At 36.4% G+C, this 20,500-nt stretch overlaps 1 protein-coding gene and 1 pseudogene across 1 annotated transcript in view; both read right to left on the bottom strand.

The window, feature by feature from the left end:
• Nucleotides 1–20,500, bottom strand: part of Adgb (androglobin) — a 102,270-nt gene that overhangs the window by 67,714 nt on the left and 14,056 nt on the right. The window contains exons 5-9 of the mRNA XM_042673911.1: nucleotides 19,993–20,202; nucleotides 13,386–13,525; nucleotides 10,892–10,978; nucleotides 6,538–6,785; nucleotides 1,536–1,670 (exon numbers count right to left, since the gene is read on the bottom strand). Of these exons, the coding sequence (XP_042529845.1) occupies nucleotides 1,536–1,670; nucleotides 6,538–6,785; nucleotides 10,892–10,978; nucleotides 13,386–13,525; nucleotides 19,993–20,202 (820 nt within the window). The remainder of the gene's footprint in view (nucleotides 1–1,535; nucleotides 1,671–6,537; nucleotides 6,786–10,891; nucleotides 10,979–13,385; nucleotides 13,526–19,992; nucleotides 20,203–20,500) is intronic.
• LOC122118754 lies at nucleotides 4,270–6,517 on the bottom strand (annotated as a pseudogene).

Raw genomic sequence — 20,500 nt, 5'->3', positions numbered from 1 at the left:
TATTAAGCTTAAAAATATTTATATTAAGATATATTATAGACAACTAAATACACATACATGTATAAATATGCTCTGATATCTACAAGATTTCTGCTACTTTAAAACCTTCTGTATAGCATTTTAAAACTAAACATATTACTGTATTTAATGACAACTGGACAAATACCCTATGCTCAGAATATTAGTGAAATGGAAGTCTCTTATATTGAAATATGCATGATTTCTCAGAGTAAACTATAACAAATAATATATGTATATTCAAATCAAATCAAATATAAATTATGTCTGCAAATACATAATCCTGTGACTGAGTCTTATATTTGCTAAGCAATCAGTCTACCACTTGGATCTCAGTCCTTTATGTTGTTACTGGAATTACAGGTGGGTACCACTACCAAGCTTATTAGTTCTTTTCTGTAAGAGGTTGAATTTATGATCGTTAGGTACAAGTGAAATCAAGTAGCTGATTGAAGGAAATGAATTTTAACAAAATCATTCAAATTCTACTTATATTTAACAATATAGGAGAAAGAAGACCACACGGCCATATTATGTTAGATAGAACAATCCTGTTATAATAATTCTAGGCACGTTTAAGAATTAACAGAGGTTTCATTAGTAAAACTACTTAGACTTACCCACACATATATTTTACTCAAACACAAACTCTTAAATCTCAAAAGAAACCCCACAGACATCATGATGTTAATGTACAGAGAAGAACCTGAGATTTTAAGAGGCTCAACCAACTGTCTAGTACCCATATTCTCAATGTTGAAGCAGAGATCTGAATTGAGCCAAATCTGAGCCACATTCTGCATACTGATATTGACCTTAACTCAGTTCAGCAGAAAGGGCATCAATTACTTTTATTTTCACAAAGGAAGAAATTCAGAGGAAGGTTCAGCCATTCTCACAAAGGGGAGAGTCACCAGTAACTGGTAATATATTGCTGCCAAGATCAGGAAATGCTGCTTAAGGCATTAGTACAAAACAACAGATTTTAGTGCAAATTACATATACAGTAACCATTGTCTATATTCTCTATCATACTGGAAAAGTGTAGGTGTCAATAGTATGATACAAACAAGCAACTGCTCCTACAGCTCTAGTTTCTTTTCTTTTCAAAATAGTACAAAAAAGGTACAGAGCCACTACGATGAAGGAACTAGATGCATACCTCATGTTCAACTGGGTGCCTGGTATAACAATATTTCCAAAAGTAACTGTTCTCATGCTTACTTCATAAATTTAAGACGTAAATACCTGATATTGAACATCAGAAGCCTCCTCCGTGTATTTGTACTTTACCTTTGACTGTTATACCTACCATAGGATTCACAGCTTTGATTCTGTTTCCTACATAACGCCTGTCCCCCCCCTCCTCAAATAAGTGAGCGCCCAATATTTATGGGAAACCATATAAGCTTACTTAGGTATTTCAAAAGGAAAAATGTATTTCTACTTTCCAACATGCTCCAATATTCTAGCAAAGAGCTAAAATAGTTATCATTCTAAAGAGACTGAGAGCTTACAATCTGATAGAGACTGCACAGAGTATTGCACATCTGATGAAGGTCTTGAACCATGAAGTGAGAATTTGAACTTCTCCTTCTCCTTTTCTCCATCTTTACTCTTCTTCTTCCCAACGTCTTTTGCATCTGATTTTTCTAATATATTAAAAAAACATGGTGAATCTTTCAACTAGTAAACCTCAAACTATGTTTCCTATTTAATCATTGGGTTGGGGGAAAAAGCAGCCAAACAATAGTATTATTTAAATGTAAAACTGTACCCACTATTTTACTAAAATGTAATCTCCTATAACTAGATATACCACAATAAATTTAAAGAAAAAAATTGAAAATTGACATGAACTCTGAAAGATACACAGCATTACTTATTATATATTATTATAATCTAAATTATTATGTATTTATATTTATTTCCTTGAGTATATTTTATTGACATAAAATTATAATTTTCTCATTTTAAAATTGAAACAAAAAAGTAATAAAGTAGGTACTAAAAGCTGAACCTAACTGTAGAGCCCATGGAGATCTTTGGTTTAGGGAGTCTTCATACCAGAGGTCCAAAACATGATCAACATCCCCAAAACAATTTTCATTGATTAATATGCCAGTGTATAAAAGCCATATATCTAGGTTTCTCTCCACTATTTGAATTGTCACTCATGCATATGTTTTATAATACAGGTCCTCTTCTAATTAAAAAAAATGTCCCCAACTTTTTAATTTGTAATCTCTAATTCTAAATAAAAAATTAAATTGTCTGCATTATATGATAAATGTATAATCATCAATGTTCATATTGTTCATTTTAAAAAATTATAAACATAAAACCATGATACTATTTTTAATGTAACTTTTCATACAAAGTAAATATATTTTGTCTTATTTTGCAGTAAACTTAACACATTAGGTATAAAAATACAGATAACTATAACTTCAAATATAGAGACATTTAAATGGGAAACTTATGTACAAAAATTACATATCAATATTTTCTTTGGGGGAATTACTTCAATGAAACTAATAATGAAACTTCAATGAAACATGTGATATTATATATAATTTTTAAATTGGACTTCGTTTTCAAATTCCTATTGAAAATTAAAATTTATAAATATGTATAAAATTATAATTTAAAAAAATCTGTTTAACAGAAATTTTAGAATTTCTTGTCATGTACCAAATATGGGTTTCTGAGCCTAAGCCAATGGTGCTCCTCTGTTATTTAATTCTACCCACTTGGCAAACCCCACTCTAAACAAACTGGGTAGCTGAGTGGTCTGGATCACTTTCAGTAGGATAATCTCCCCAGAGGAGGATAATTTTCTTTGTTTTGTTTGTTTGTTTGTTTTGTCAGTTGTGGGCCGGGGGTGCTGTCTCTCAGCTCTTCAGCTCAAGGCGAGCAGAGCACTCTACCACTTGAGCCACAGCCCACTTCTGGTTTCCTAGTGATTTATTGGAGATAAGATTCTCATGGTTTTTTCCTACCCAGGCTGGCTTTGAACCATGATCCTACGATCTCAGTAGATCTCCTGAGTAGCTAGGATTAGAGGCATGAGCCACCAGAATCCTGCTATTTTAAGCTTTTATGAGGCTTCATCTTCCATTGTTACCTTACACTTACCTCACAGCTAGCCTGCCTACCCTCAGAAGATAGAAGACTTTTATCAGAAATCCTCAACTTCTCTATCAAAGCTGTTCATCCATCTACATCTGTAATCTTCCTCCCGTCCTCCCATGATGGGCACCTAACCAAGCATGGAGGAACTATTGCTTTCTCTGGGCCGGACCAATACTTCCACTGGGGCTGTGAGTCCCGCTCTTCCTGCCTTCTCAGAAAACATGCATTACTGCTTTTATCTCAGGTGGATCCCAATCACCAATTACAACTATTAAGTTCTCCCACATAAGACAGACATTAGCCCCTGTGCATCCACATTGTGGTTCTTCTGTCCTTGAAGGCCAAACTCCTCAGAAGTTTTCCAGTACATAAACTCTCTTGAACCTGTCTTCTACTCATATCTGTCCCCAGAGTCCAATGGCAATCTCTGATGGAGTCATTCAATTTCTCATCCTAGTTCATCTCTAAACAATATTGACCCAATCTCTCTGATATTTGAAACACTTTTTCTTTGATTTAAGACCAGCCTCTTGTGTGTGCTTTCCTTCTTTGACCACGGTTGGGCTTTCCAGCTTATCAATTTGGACCAAGCTCAGATGTTTCAGTACTCATAGGCTATCTCTGTTTCTCTACTGCTTTCACTCCATGCTGTCTCCTCAGGAAGTATCACTCATCGTTTAAATAGCAGGGACAGCTCAGTGCTTCCCAAATGAATATCACCAGCCTCGATTCATAATATAAAAAATTCTCTTGACTGTCAAGGGAACTTCAGATTCAGCATGTGTGAAATCATTTTCTGATCTCTTACTCAGTAGCACCATTTATTTGGCTTTGCAACCCATATAACTACAAATTATGTTCACCATATTCTGCCTTTTGTTTTTGCTTTTAAAACATCTCTCAAATTAATCACCTTTATCTCTACCTCCATTTGGAGATTTTCTCCCCCAAGCTTTTATCTTCTCCCATGTGAGCTGACATGACAATCACTAAACTGAGTTTCCTATATCTACCCACAACCTACCATCCCCTGGCCCACACACAACTTTACTTCCATTGATGCCAGTGTCAGCTTTTGATAAAGCAAATCAGATCCTGATTCTATTCTTTTTCTTTTCACAAATAGTTCTTTAGTTTGTCACTATTAATCTCAATTTTGAATGGACTGGATTCCTGGACTGGTGGTTCATATCCATCAGCTCGTTTGACTTAAGCAGCTGTCTCATCCAGAGTTTTTCCAGAACTACCAGCTTGACCATGAAGCACTTTTACTAGCATTTTTACTTTTTAGTGAAGACATCATAAAGTGGATTAATTAACCTGTAAGCCTTTTCTGTTTTCCCCAGTGCTGTCTGGAATCAATTTATTAACTACTTCCTTCAAGTCATTTGTTTGCACTTCTTGGATCATAATTTCCATCATTTTCTTCCAGACTTGGCAGACCTATTGATGCTCTGTACAGGAGGTTTGCCCATCTGTTTGTTGTTTTTTAAAGTAAAACCAACACAGAACAGATGAAGCAAATGAACATCTGCAGTCTTGACATCAACATCAGCACCCATCATGATCGGCCACTTTTCCACCACAGAGCACATTTTGTCCCAGGTGAGATCCAGGCCTTGGAACTTGGTCAGGCAGTTCTTGCCCTGAACATTCTTAGTCATGAGATTGAATTTTCTAAATGAGATTTCATCATTCTGCAGATCCAAGAGGCATACTTCAAACACCCAAGCCTTCAGGCTATCAGATGCAATTCTGATTCTTTGAGGCTTCATGGCTGGTGTTTTCACGTTATGCTAATCTTTCTTAGAAAATGGATCAATCACTTTCTTCTTGGCTCCCCTTTTGCTGCCTTTTACAAGGCCCTGGTTCTTGCCACATTGTTTCTCAGCCTGCAGTGCTCCACCCTTCAGAGGCTCCTCCTCTTACAAGTAATTGAATCTAACCCACCTTCAAAGCTCCTATTTGCTTTGTGGTGGGTGTATGTTATTTTCATTATTAACATTAGGGTTTAGTGACTAGACTGTTTAGGAATTCACCTTCAGGAGGTGGAATTCCTGGAAAATGGTTGGTTTTCAGATCAGCAAGTAGAATATTTGAGTGAATTAAAAATGGATGAATAGCTGGGTATTAATTTGTGAGACATGAGCAAAAGCTTCTAGGAGCAAATTAATTTGGAGGATTCTGGCCGGAGTTAATTTAATCTGATTTATTTGCTTTTGGGGGTGTAAATTAATTCATGCTAGATCATTTCTAGAGCAGCCTTTGTAGGCAGATATTATTCACGTATTTGATCTTGGTATACAATTAAGAAAGATCTAAAATAAAAACTTTTCTAATTGCCAGTTAATACTTTCTTTTTTGTTTTGTAATGATATGGATCAAACCTATAGTCTTGCTCACTCTAGGTATGTAAAGCTACATCTCTAGTTCCTCCAATCCCTTCTCCTTGTTTTGACACGGTATTTTCACCTCATAGCCTAGGCTGATATCAAACTCCAGTCTCTTGCCTCACTGTCCAGCATGCAGAGATTATAAGCATGCACCACTGCACCCAGCTTCACTCCTGGATTTCTGGTTTCACTATTTTAGCTCAGCCTTGAGCTTCTCCTACTTCTGCCTCTCAAGTTAGACAGGATCATAGTTAAGAATAATTCTGACAAAACATAAATATTTTACAAAACAGAAATAGTAAAATATCATTCTAGATAATACCAAAATATATAGAAAAATAGTACTTACAATAGATTTAATTCTCATTCACAAGCATGTTGTTTAAATGCATAAATGCATGCAATATTCCAATATATATAAAAATTACTTGTCATTTTGGAAAGAGAAATAATTCTGTACTTTGTAAACTAGGTTGCAATTTTTTTCAGACTTGACCTTCTGGCTTAGAATTAAGTATCAGAATCATAAAATAGCCTATGCTCATTTCACATATCAAAAAAAAAAAACAGTAAAATTTTGCCTTTGTCGTTTTGGTCCATCCCAGTTCAAGTCCTTGATGGAAATGTAGATTACCATGTCTTTTCCCATATTAATATTGGATTAATTTAATATCATCAAAGAAAGAACAGCATGCTATAGAACAATATGTAACATATAATGAAAACTATTCTACATTCTAATGACCTTGTTAGGAAAGACATGAATGACATGGCAGTTTTTACAACACAGAAGAAATGATAGCAACTATCAAGAGACATTAACTTTATGGCTGAAGCAGTAGCTCAGGGATAGAGTACTTGCCCAATATGTGCAAAGCCCAGGTTGAATTGTCAACACCACACACACACAAACTATTAGCTTCCACTAGGACTATGAAGCCATTAATACATAATCTGCAGATATCTGACATTTCGCTGGAACACATCTTACCTTTGGGAGTTCTTTCACCTTTCTCAGGAAATTTCAGTACTGTTAAGGAAGATTCAGTTCTAAATTCCTTCATGTCTTTTGCTTCCTTTATATCCTTCACCTCTTTGCCATTCTTTATCTCTTTCACAGGTTCTTTTAATTTGGTGTCTATCATTACAGTTCTGCTTTCAGAGCTGATCTCATCTGACAGCCTAAACTCAGGCAATACTTCTTTTAAGAGCTCCCAGACCTTGTCCATATATCCTGGGCTTAAGAGAGAAGATGCTAGCATTAATTTCCAAAAGATGTGTTTTCACTTCCCATTAAGAAGTTGTTGACAAAAAAAAATCACTTGCTATTTATAGGACTTATTCCAATGTTATATAAATGCATAGTTACAAAATGCTAGTTTACATGTATTCATTCAATATGCTCTTAATGACTGCCTACTATGTGCTCAGCTTTCCTGGTTTAAAGTGATCACAGACCTGAGTCTTGTCTCAAGGATACCTTAGTCTGGTGGGAGACATGGGCCTTTTAAAACTATGACAGCAGGAAAATATGTTGTTGATCTAATATTGGGTCAGATAGTTTCCCACGATAAAGGTTCTTGTCTGACATGGCTTCTCTGTGGATATTGAGTATTCTTCCTCTCTTTTAGCTTGTCCTGAGGCTTCCATGAGACCATGTTCACCTGGCTTTCTGTTATTACAAAAATTACTTTGAGACTCCTTTCAACACTCTTTCCTCTCATCACTGTTGACCATTGAGTATTGCTTTTCTGATTCTGAGTTATCTGTTCTTGCCACTGTGAGTACTCTTTCCTCAGTGAAGAAACAAACACATGTTGTCACCTGACCAGGAATACAATCCCCATGTGAGCTCTGGCTCACATCCTGCCCCTGATATCCACACCCATGCATGCCACCATGTAATGGCAGATATCTGTAAAGGAGCAAAAGCATGAGCAAAAATAAAAATGTCTGCTGTCTCTTTCTACAGAGCACTCAAGAATGCAAACAAAATGACCCAGTTTCCCTCCCCAAAACCCTGACAGCACTTGATCCTTCCTCCTCTCACTGTACGAGATCACCTGATCTCCATTCTTCCCAGCAACGTTTCTACTGAGGTACTTAGAACTAACTCCGAACACCACACTTCCTAGTCTCCCAGGTCCAGTTCCCCCTGAGCCATCTTCCAAAAATGACAAATCTGCTAAAGTCAAAAAAATCCTCAATGACATCTGTCCCTATAATGATATTGTGAATATTCCTTAGCATGGCATGAATGCCCTGATCTACTTGGCCCCTCTGATCTCCATCTCCTGGCCCATTCACCAGGTAGAACTCAGTATCTCATCATCCTGTCATGGAGAACTGACTGCTGCTTTCTGGGATTTCACAGAATTATATTCTCTATTTCCTGGCTGTTCTTCCTTCTCTGAATTGGTTTCCCATCTTACCATCTGCAGCAACTGCAGTCAATCTTTTGCTGTCAGTTTATCATTTTTGAAGCCTGAGAAAGATAAATGTTTCTTCTCTATGTAATCAATGAATATTAATTACATATTTCTTCTATAGCCTTTAAAAACCCTTTCAGCTACTCAGGAGGCTGAGATCCAAGGTCGCAGTTCAAAGCCAGCCTGGGCAGGAAAGTCCATGAGACTCTTATCTCCAATAAACCACTCGAAAACCGAAGTGGTGCTGTAGCTCAAGTGGTAGAGCGCTCGCCTTGAGCTGAAGAGCGCAGGGACAGCGCCCAAGCCCAGAGTTCAAGCCCATGACTGACAAAAACCAAAAAAAAACCCTTTCAATTTATTCATTTGATATACACTTGTTGAACACAAATTCCACTGCAGTAATCTGGTGTTTTTATTCTGCGTGTACAGCAAAATATTGAGTACGACAAAACAAAGTCTCCTTCTCCCTCCTCTCATGGACTCTAACATCCAGTAAATGAATATAGTCAAGAAAGAAAGAAGAGAGAGAGAGAAAATGGAGGGAAAACAGAGGAGAGACTGTATGGAGGAGCGAATGGATGAATGGAGGAGTGAATGGATGACAGGCATTGATACCTTCTATGATGAAAATGAAAAAAGAGATGACACAGCGTAATTCAGAACCTGGACAAAGAATACATTAAGTTTAGGTTGGATAGTCAAGGAGGCCTATCTGAGTTGGTACTTAGGCTAAATGAGACACCAATTTTATGACATATTCAGCAGAGTGAATATCTCATTAAAATAATTTCAAGTAAAAAGTTTTTCCAAAACAAACAAAAAAATCCACCATTTCCCAAATAGCTCCTATACAGCTTCTGTGAAACAGGGAGTTTCCTGAGTGTGAGGAGAAGAACGAACAGTGAGGCGGTCAGTGAATGGGCTGCCAAGATGGAGATGAAGTCAAGAATGAGTTCAGAGATTATGCAAGGACCAAAATAAGATTTATAACTTCATCCAAGTGGAATGTTTAACCACTGAAAGCTTTTAAGTGAGGAGACAGAGGACAGATATGATCTGATTTGTATCTTTAAAATTATTCTTATAAGCTGGGTACTGGTGGCTCACACCTGTAATTCGAGCTACTCTGGAGGCTGAGATCTGAGGATCCCTGCTCAAAGCCATCCCAGGCAGGAAAGCCCATGAGACTCTTATCTCCAATAAACTACTCAGAAAAATCTTAGTGGCACTGTGGCTCAAGTGGTAGACCTGCGTGCTAACCTTGAGCACAAAGAGGCTCAGAGACAGTGCCTAGGCCCTGAGTTCAAGCCCCAAGACTGGCATACATACACAAAACATAGTCTTATGGTCATGTGGAACATTGGTTAAAGGAGAACACAGACCCAGGGAGATCAGCTGTATAATTATTACATATAAGCAACAATGGTGAGCTAAATTAGGAAGGTAATATTGGAGCCATATAGAAAGAGATTCAGTCTAAGTGGAGACGTGGTCTCAGGGAGGGGTTGTACGTGGAAGGAGAGGAATATGACTATGAAGAATGACTCCTAACTTTTTAGCTTGAGCAGTGATGTGGTTGGTAGCTCAATGTGCAGATGAGGCATGCTTAGGGTACCGGATTGGGAAACAGAATCAACAGTTCCTTCTTGGATATTTTGAGCTCAGCTTTTTGATGGTTAATTGGAGATAAGAGTTTCACAGACTTTCCTACCCAGGTTGGTCTCAAACCTTGATCCTCATATCTCAGCTTCCTGAGTAGCTAGGATTATAGATGTGAACCATGAGTGCTTAGGGATTTTTAAAATCTGAATATATATGTAATTTAGACAGTTGTATGTTAATATAATCTAGAGTTTGATAAATGGGGATCATGGAAACATGCATAGATTAGGTATGATATTAAGTTTGCAAGATGTAACTTGAAAGTCACTGCAAAGAGCTTGTTACATCTAGTCCTGTTATATCTAGTGATTGAGAAACCAGACAAAAAGCCTGGAAAGGGCAGAGTGTAAGAGCAGATTAAAGCCCAAAAGAGCACTGTTGTATAAACAAGTGAATCAATGTTTACAAGATGAGTTTATCAAGATAAAATACTTGAATGAAGAATAAGAAAAAAGAGACATGAATAGTGGGTTCAATAACTTTAAAGAAACTTCAAAGAAAGCTGATTCACTGGTGTGGTGGAGAAGGAAGGACAGGAGTCAGATGAGGAGACTGGGAAATGCGGTGCTGATGGTAATGTATGAAGACCATTCATTCTTTCATTCATCCATTCAGATTTGCTCTGAGGAAAATGAAATGAACTAATGGTTTGAAAACAATCATTTCCTTGTGGACCTGAGTGAGACTTGCTTGAATGCCTGAACTGCTCTCTGTTCATCATTAGATCCCTAGGAACTAGCAGAAAGTATATTTTCTGATTAGTTTATTGCTGCATTGGGATTAGGCTTTGTTTGTCTATAGGGGATTAAACCAAAAGCCTAGTGCATATTAGGCAAGTACTCTACTCCTGAGCCACAACTCTAGCAAGTATTATGGTTTTAACTGAGTTTTAAAGGGTTATAAATTTATGTGATTGTATAACTAACAGATAATGGTATCAAGATTGAACCATGTTTGTGAATCCATATCATTGTTCCCTTTTTTCTCTATTATATACAAAATGCTATACTAGGAAGAGCATATATTCAAGTGTCACCACACAATTAAGTCATATAATGTCTTGGGCACTCACATAACTTGAAATTGAAAGTATAAGAACTTAACTCCAGCCATGTAATACAATACTATAAAATATTTTTCTCCAAACAGTTTGCAAAACATGACCTTTCTTGGAATTTTCCTAGACTAAGAATATTTTAAGAAAATATTGAAAAGAAAGAAAGCACTCATGAACAACTTGATCTTCAAACCTACTGGAGAGTAATGACCTCTGGTAGCCAGCCTGTGAGTGCGTGAATAACTGTGAACTCTCCCAGTTCTCTCCTCTGTGCCATGTGGATACTAAAAAGAAAAACACATAATGCTAAAACCACAATTTGGATATGCAGAGCAATACACAAGTATTAGGAATCACAACTTAACAGCAGCATAATAATCAATGGTGTGCGCCATACTGGTTATACATTGTGATGCAAGAAAATATTTTCTCAACAGCCAGATGATTTGGTTTGTGACAACATTTTAGCTGGTCCAATGAAAAAATTTCAAATGTATTTACAAAGCATGCAGATTAACTTTACTCTTCAAAGACCTAAAATTAATTCCATATATATATATAATCATATTCATATAAATATACAACATAAATAGTATGTAACTCATTTTACATAGTCAATACATAATCATGGTATTTATGTATGTATGATTATGTTCTGTGTAAAAGTTAGAGCCATGGTTTTTTTGTCAGTAATTATTTCAGTAGTTATTTTGAGATGCTATGAGGCTGTGGGTTTAATCAGTCTTATACATGATTGGTCAAGGTCAGCAGGAGTTCTAAATAAAATTTTTAGGTAATTGCAGAGAAAGCAAATCCACCTGACAAATCCCATACACGAGTGGACCTGGCTACATGACATAAAGCCACAGGTTTTGTGTGATTGACAAATATCACTGCACTCAGTTATTTTGTCCCTGCTTTCCCCTGAGATCTTCATCTGTTTACATTTATATGTGGAAATGCCCTTCTACCCAGGAGTCCCAGCTGTCATCCAGGAATAATAATAATATTCCTCATTGTTGGCAGTCCTGATGGTACTGATTTAGAACTCACAGCATCTGCATCACTTTCCATTGTTCATCTATTTGTATTGTTTTGTTATGGACCGTGAATTTCCACATGACTAAGTATGTCAAAGGTAACCTATTTGTTACCTTCAGTCTGGTCGGCCCTGCTCTGAGAGATCTCATTTGTGAAGTGACACTGAAAATCCTATGGAAATTACTGTTCCTTTCTTGGCATATTTCACACTGATATATAAAGAATGACAATGTGTTTAACTTTTAAATGGAGAATGATAATCACTCTATACTATAAAATCTGAGATGACAGGGAAAAATTTAATTTGTATCATATAGGCAGGTATCTACTGGCAATCTTAAGAAATATATTGTACATTGCTTGGTATTTTATTTCCAAGCTGAATTTGTTTATTTGTAATAATAATAATAATAACTCTATTATTCATGTTCTTATTAATGTCAACTTAGATATTAAGAAAGATGCAGTGCTGCTCCAGCTACGATGCAGATCATATATTTAAATACCACACATAATTAATACAGCACTGATCTTCAGAACTTCAGGTTGGGCCTGAAAAGCAGAAACATCAATAATATTATTCTTATTACATTTTTAAAAAACCAAAACTAAGATAGATGCCACCAGTGTAAATCTCAGTAGTATTCGGCTATGTAAAATGATCTGGCCTCAATTCCTACAAAAGTCATGGGTTAAAGGAGGCCCTCAATAGACACTGAAGAAGAGAGATGTGAAGATGGCAGTGGGCATGATTGTTTTTGCCTGGCATCCATGAGAGCCAAAAAGGAAGCTGAGCCAAAAGAATACCAACACAAAGTAACCCTGCCTGGCTTCTTACTGGCAATGCTGTGTTTTCTTAGCAGGAATACATGGCTGATTGGATGGGTTCCTTAAAGCACGTGGTATTTGCTGTTCAATACAGAGTATGGAGTTGCTATGACATACTGCTGAAGGTATACATCCCAGGCCTGCACAGGAGTCTCTCACTGATTGATAATATAAAGTTGTACATTTCCAATCCAAGCATCTAACTTTTGTCTGCACTGAGAATTGCGTTGCTAGGGCCAGAATGGAATGAATGACAGCTTTTCCAATGTGTGAATACAGGACACAGAGTATATTTTCTTTTCATTCATTTTTAAAACAAGTCTTTAACTCCCATTTCCTACATGGGGAACAGAAAATGTTTCTCTTTCTCTTTCTCTCTGTCTCTCTCTCTCTCCCTCTCTCTCCCTCTCTCTGCTTCTGTCTTTTTTTTTTTTTTTTGGGTCCAGTCGTGGGTCCTGAACTCTGGGCCTAGGCGCTGTCCCTCAGCTCTGCAGCTCAAGGCTAGCACTCTACCACTTAGCCACAGGGCCACTTCCAGCTTTTTTCTTTTTTTTCCTATGTGGTGCTAAGGAATTGAACCCAGGGCCCCAGGCATGCAAGGCAAGCGCTCTGCCACTGAGCCACCTTCCCAGCCCGCCTCTATCTTTTTCTCAGTCTTGCTCTGTCGTCTCTCACTGCTGCTATCTCTTGCTCTGTCTCTCTTTCTTGTTTTAAAACTAACCCTGGCTAAAATTTTCACCTTGCAAAAACATTAAGCTACTCAATATGGGTGTATACTTGCTGATCTCTGCCTTTTTTTATGGGAATAAAGTTTGGACATACTCCACATTTGCCAGCTTAATGATTGCCTTGGACAACAACATTGGCCAAAGTTCAAATTCACAGGTTGTAGCTGGAAGCAATAGATTGTTATCTTCATCAAAAGGAAAGAAGTCATCAATTGTTATCTTTCTCCAGCAACCCTAAAAATTTGAAAAAGAAAGAATGTAATATCAATGATTTAGAGTTTTCTTCTTAAACATCAAAATTTATGCCCACTAATATCACTATTCACTGTTTTATATATTTATGTTAGCATATTTGAAGATTGAGATATTGTTTTTCAGAGCTAATCATGTAGTGTATTTTAGCTTATTTACTATTCGTTTATGTACTATTTATTAGTACATCTACATCTGTATCAATGCCTTTCTTATTTTTTCCAGGTCTTAAGAGCTCACAAATACTTGAAACAGAAGAACTAAAACACTAATAAGCCACAAATAGGCTTGGTATTATTGATTTACTTCATGTTTCCACAATATAAATTCTTCAAGTATAATTTGAATACTTATTGCTTATTGCTTATTGTTCACTGACCTTGATTTCTAATTTCCATCATATATACTTGTTCCTAATCAGAGATCCATTTTTTAACAAGAAGTAACAAGAGTTAGTAATATTTACTATATATTTACTATATTTACCCCATGAATATTACTCTAAAATTTCAAGATGACTGCAAATTGAAATAAATATATATATTTTTTACTTTAGTTTTACCTCCAAGTTCTACGATGAATAAATTCCTTTGCTAAAAAGTATTTTCAGCAGTGATATCAAGGGGTGTATACCCCCTAGTATGTAAGGATGGTCTATTACTATTAGTTATTCACAGTCTCATAGGGGAAGGCATGCATGAATTTCATATAAAATACAATATGGCTAAAGTACTCTTAGGACCTGAAAGGAAAATCTGACTAGTTTTGCTAAGGAGAAGCAGCTCAGGAAAGTAAAGTCTGAACGGAAGCTACAAGGAACACCATATTATCCCTAAGAAGATAGGAACAGTAGTGTAAAAGGAGAGACTTTCTTTAAATAACCCTAGTGACCCTGAATGCCGTGTTGCTTTATTTGGTAGTTCTATGTCTTTTTCTCTCTTCCTTAATACATGGCTTGAGGCCAGGCAGGGCTAGAGGCACAGATCTGCTACCTCCTTCAAATTTCAAAGGAAACATCCAAAATAATCCACCATGAAATGAACTAGTATAAGGAGACAAACACTGGATTCACTTATTTAAAACACTGCGAAAAGACAGACTTGAGAGATAAAAAGAGGTTAGCTGGGGCACAGAAGAATTTATTATTTAATGAGTAGATTTATTATTTAATTATGGGATGATGAAGACGTCTGGAAATGGGTAGAGGTGTTGGATGCACAACATCAAAACTACTTAACACCACTAAATTGCACTCTTAAATTATTAAAATGTGAAATATCACATTTTGTATATTTCACCACAATAAAAAATAACAATAGGAGTTACTTTCCTACACTTTGATTTTCAAAACAATTTTCTGAAGGAGCTAGCAGGATTACCATGAAGGTAGTTCTAAATAAGCATAAGAAACTAAACCAAATCAGTTCAGTAAGCATCATCTATTTTTAGATGATCAAAGATAACGCTGCTCAATTAAGAATGCTTCAACTACTGAACAATACATTCCAAATAAGTGAATTTTATGGAAATAAGTCTCAAAAGTCTTTAACAGAAACTAATACACAGGGGTAGACGTTAGTGTTATTGTTATTTCTAAAAAATAATTCTATCAGACTTAGAAGCATTTTCTTGGGAATTTTCTCACTCATTGATATTACACATTAGTTGATTGCTTCCTTAAAGTTATAAAGAAATTTAATAGTTTATATATTTACATATATATTTACATACTTTCTACAAACTGTTAGTTTACTCTAGAAAATTGATATGTGAAACTTTTGCACAATCAATATGATAGCATTGGGTGTGGGACTTTGAAAGGGGATATACGAGAGGGTGGGAGTCCTTAGAAAAGAAATTTGAGCCATTAAAACAGGCTCCAGAGACTGCGGCTCTTCCGTTCTACTGTTCAAAATAGGATAAGCCTAAACAAATCCACAGCCGGACATGTCAAATTTGAACTTCACAAAAGTCAAGACAAAGATAAAATGTTGAAAGCTGGCAGCAAGAAAAGACATTAACTGCAGAAGAAGAATAGATATGCATGCTTCAGAAACCATAAAAAGCAAAAGTGTCACACTATTTTTCTCAGGCTGAAAGTCCTGCCAATCTATGATTCTGTAACTAGGAAAGCATAAGGATGAAGTGAAAATATGATCAGATAAAGGAAATGTAAACCAGTTTGTTAGAAGAGGGTTGACTCAGAAGAGAAATTCTTCAAGAAGAAAATAGAGTGAAAGGAAACAAAACATCAGACATGATTAAAAAGCCAAAGAAAGAGCAAACATGATTAAATATAACATTGTTTTCCCTTGAAAATAAAAATTTATATTTGAATATAAAAAGTTCAAATGTAAAAAGTTATATTTGAATATATGAAGCTTTCAATATATAGATGATATATATAAAAGACAGGTGACAGGCAGATGATAGATAAATAGAAAGGGAGATAGATAGATAGATAGATAGATAGAGAGAGAGAGAGAGAGAGAGAGAGAGAGAAAATAGATGGATTGAATACTTTAAAATTATCAAAAAGGAATATGTAAAAAGTCATAATTGGTGGTAAAATAATTGCTTTCCAAAGTAAGTACTTCAATGTTATTAGTGGAATACCATGACAGCTGTGAAAGTATATTTTATTCCCCTAACATCAACTTATCTGACCTTTTCTGCTTGACTCAGACATATACTAGTTATTGCAAATAAGGGAAACCATGGGACCTATTTTCTTTGGGCCTGGCTTACTTCACTTACTATAATTTTTTTCCAAGTCTTTTCATTTCCTAACAAATGGGGCAATGTCATTCTTTCTGATGGAGGCATAGAATTCCATTGTGTATATATACCACATTTTCTTGATCCATTCATCTCAGGGTATCTCGGTTGGTTCCATATCTTAGCTATGGTAAATAATGCTGCAATAAACATAGTCTTGCTGGTAGCTTTAGTGTGGTCTTGTTTGTGATCATTTGGGTAAATGCCCAAAAGTGGGATTGTTGGGTCATAGGGGAGCTCTATGTGGAGTCTTTTGAGGAACCTCCATTCTGCTTTCCAAAGTCAAGCAGAAAAGGTCAGATAAGTTGATGTTAGGGGAATGAACCCCAAGATAAGTATTCAAATGTTTTTTTTTTGTTTTTTTTTTCCTTTCATCCAATTGTTTCTATCATATTTATAAGATGATTTCTATGTTGCTTTGTATGTCCCTCCTCCATAGTATAACCCCATACTTTCACTGTATTTGATGTTTGTATAATTTGTGCAGGGGAAGGAAAAAAAAAAACAAATTGTTTAACTAGGGATACAGGTGGACCCATTGCAACAACGGGATGTACAAGTCGTTATGTCGAAAAACGAACTTAACAACTTCGGTGAGGGGTGGGGGGAGTATTGGATGAGGGGAGAGAAGGAAGTGATGGGAAGGGGAAACAAAGAGGAGGCAACAATGCTTGAGAAGAAATGTACTCGTTATCTTGCCCATTTACTTGTAACTCCTCTGTACGGTATTCTCACAATAAAAAAAAAGAAAGTATATTTTAATTTCCAGGATAATTATTTAGGAAAAAAAGTATATAAAGAACTATTTTCAAAACATTATATTTAGAGTCAAGTGGAATCCTGAAGAACATTCCAGAATCTGGCCAGAAGATAGGAACATGAATAAAAACTATAAATTTAATCATTAGAAAGGGCCCCAAATGTAAACAAATATGAAAATGGCAAAACTACAATTACATCAAATATAAATGATATATAAAAACAAATGTAACAGTGAATTGAATATGCACATGTCAAAACTAATCATTTCTATACCATTAAGCACTGGAATTTCATCTGTGGAATCCTAGGGGGAAAAAATGGCTCACCAAGAGGCTGTTTTGCAGCTTTGTGAGCATTAATAAAAAAAATCCCAACCTAAATATTTAAATTTGACAAAATATATATGTTTAATTTATATATTCATATAATGGAGTAAAAAAATATTGAGCTATACAAGCATAGGAAATGCCCATAGTTAATAAAAGGGATAATTTACAGTATGATCAGTGTTATTTGTCCATGTTTCTATATAGTAGGCTTACATAGGTTTATAAGAACACTAGCAATTTTAGGAGTTTTTGCCTGTGATTGTCTCAACAGGGTAGAATTGGAGGAAACTTTCATTTCCTATCTTGAATACTTTAATACTCTTTAAAGTTGCTTTACTAAATGCATATATGGCAAGTAAGTAATTACAAAAAAACTAGAGTTTTCTTTTGGAAGAAGTAACTGAACGGTAAGAAAACAATCTGTCCCAGTCTGTATCTTGAAAATATTTTCCCTCAAATTTAATGAGCAAAAATGTCACTGAGAGTTCATTTCGCAATTCTCTGTCCACAAATATAACTCTGGAGCCTGGGGTAGGCCTAGGAGGGAGGAGTTTCACAAACCACCACACATGCTCGTGGTATGGGGGTTTTGTACCTCACAGCGTAAGAAACTCTAACTACTACAAAAATGTGTGATTAAACTGTTTAAGACACGGGGACTCACATCTGTAATCCTAACTACTCAAGAGGCTAAGAACTGGAAGATTTTAAGTGTAAAACTAGCTCTGGCAGAAACAACCGCAAGACTTCATTTCCAATTAATCAACAAAAAGCTGGGCTGGAGCTGGAGCTCAAGTGGTAGTGTACCAGCTGTGATGAAGAAAGCCTAGTGGACTGACTGCCTAATATCCAAACCCTGTCCCAGCAAAAAAGGAGAAAACGGAAGTATACGGGTCCATGAAAACTGAAAGTTAATCCTTTTTTCGTATAAATACATACAGCAGTAGAGGGAAATCACTGGTCCCAGTGTGGTGCATTTGTGCTTTCTGAGACACACAGGAAGCACAGAGTTGTGAGAGGCTGCTGACAGGAACCGTATTTCATGTAGAAAGCCATGGCTCAGTAGCTCCTCACAGGGAGCTAAGGGAGAACTGACACTGGAAAGTCCTGTACTTGACAAGATGTTATACATCTTGGAACCACGTTTTTTTGTAAGGTGAAAGAAAAAAAGAAAACCTCTACCTAATACTCCACAAACATTTATCTAGCTGATGTCAAAGAAACATGCCCAATATGCTTAGAACCCAAACCTGAACTAAGGAATACTTTGATGCAAAATGAGATGTTGGTGTGATTTTAAATGTCAGGCCAATAGCCTCTAAGGAGACTAGTTTGTTTCAAAGGGGAGATAAAAAGAATACTTCACAGGAAAGAGGCTGGGAGAAAATTAATCTCCAAGAAGAGAAAGATAAGAAACAATGAGAAACTGAAGGAAATGATTAGTGCAGAGAAAACTCAAGGTGTAGCAGATACAAAGAAATGGTCACACAATCCAACAGTAGGAAGGCAAAGCATAATTTTATAAATGTGTTTCTTAAGTATTTGTGGAACGAAGCCAATGATAGACATGTATGATACTGACAGACGCATGCAGTATTGATCTAGAGTTGGGGGGGAAAAATCAAACCTTAAATAGTCTCTGTGTACAAAAGGACATGAAAGGAAAAAAATAAACACAGTTTATTTTGTCAGAAAGAATGTATTCAAATTCTTTAGTAAAGCTAATATGCACACAGGGTTTGATTGAGGCCTGATGTGGGAACTGCTCAAAAAGAAATAAAAGTTTCTCTCCTGATCAAATTTCTGTCAGGTTGCAAAGCAGGCAGTCATCTCCGTATCACATGCCTTACTAAAGCAATGCATGTGGAACCTGCTGTTTTCTCCATGCTCTCTACATAAATAAATAACATCCCCAGAGTCTGATGAGGAGCAAGAGGGAACTGCTAAACTTGAGATCAGTCTCTGACAGCTACAATGCTATAACCCCCTCCTGAAGAGGGCTGAGTCACCTAGAGGTGAGCTAAACAATTGGACAGACTGAGATTTCCAGAGTAGATGTAATGCATTTTTTTAGCCTTCTATTCTTTTACTTATTTATTTATTGTTTTTGTAAAGGTGATTACAGAGAGATTGCAGTTACTGAAGTCAGGTGAAGAGGACATTTCTTTTGAACAATGTCACATGGTCCCGCACTCCCGCCCATCCCCACCCACAAGTTGTGTAGTTTATTTTCAACATAGCTTCTAGTATGACTGCTGCATTTGTTTACTCTTTGTCCCGTCATTTCTGTGCCCTCTTACCCTCCCCAAACAGATAAACAAACAAACAAGACAAAAGGAAATGAAAAACAGAAATAGAAACAAAGAGAAAAAAACCTCTTGTTTCCATTTCCTGAAGTTCATTTCGATAACGATTAAGTTATATGGTCAGATGAACATAGCTATGGTGCCTATGTGAGCCTCTCCTAAGAATATCCACCTGTGGTCTCACTCTGTGTGAATGTCCAGAGACCTGTATAATGGTATTCTCATTTGACAACAGCAAAGTCATGAATATTAATATGTCAGGAATTGTACTTACCATCCAGAAAAGTCTCACAACATACTTGCCATAGCTGTTGAACAAGGGCATATGGCCCTTCACAGCCTTGCACAGGGAGTAGATGTGTTCCCAGGGCTTCCAGGGGAGAAAAGGAGGTTCTCCTGTATTTCCTTTAAAGTAACTGTTGAGAATTCCACTATTGAATATCTTCCACACTGAATAGATTTCGCTGATTATCCACCTCATCAGCTGAAGAAAGCAAAAATTCAACCTAGCATCCATTTACTACTTTTAAATTAAATTATGGATACTGCAAGTTAGGGGGAAATACAATTTTTAAAACTTCTTCAGTAGTAAATTTAATATGTATCCTTCCTTTCTTCTTTTTTTCCTTTTAGCCTTCCATTCCTCCTCCCTCCCTTTCATACTTCCTTCCCTTCCCTTCTTCCTGACCCCCCCCCCCTTATTTTCAGACCTGGGGTTTGAATTCAGGATCTATCATTTGCTAGACAAGTACTCTACCTAATTTTCCCTGCCTTGGTCATGG

The sequence above is a fragment of the Dipodomys spectabilis genome, unplaced genomic scaffold (assembly GCF_019054845.1).
Source record: "Dipodomys spectabilis isolate Male_0828 unplaced genomic scaffold, ASM1905484v1 ptg000001l, whole genome shotgun sequence".
In the NCBI taxonomy this organism is placed as follows: domain Eukaryota; kingdom Metazoa; phylum Chordata; class Mammalia; order Rodentia; family Heteromyidae; genus Dipodomys; species Dipodomys spectabilis.
The sequence above is the reverse complement of the archived record's forward strand: the minus strand, read 5'-3'. Positions and strand labels throughout refer to the sequence as shown.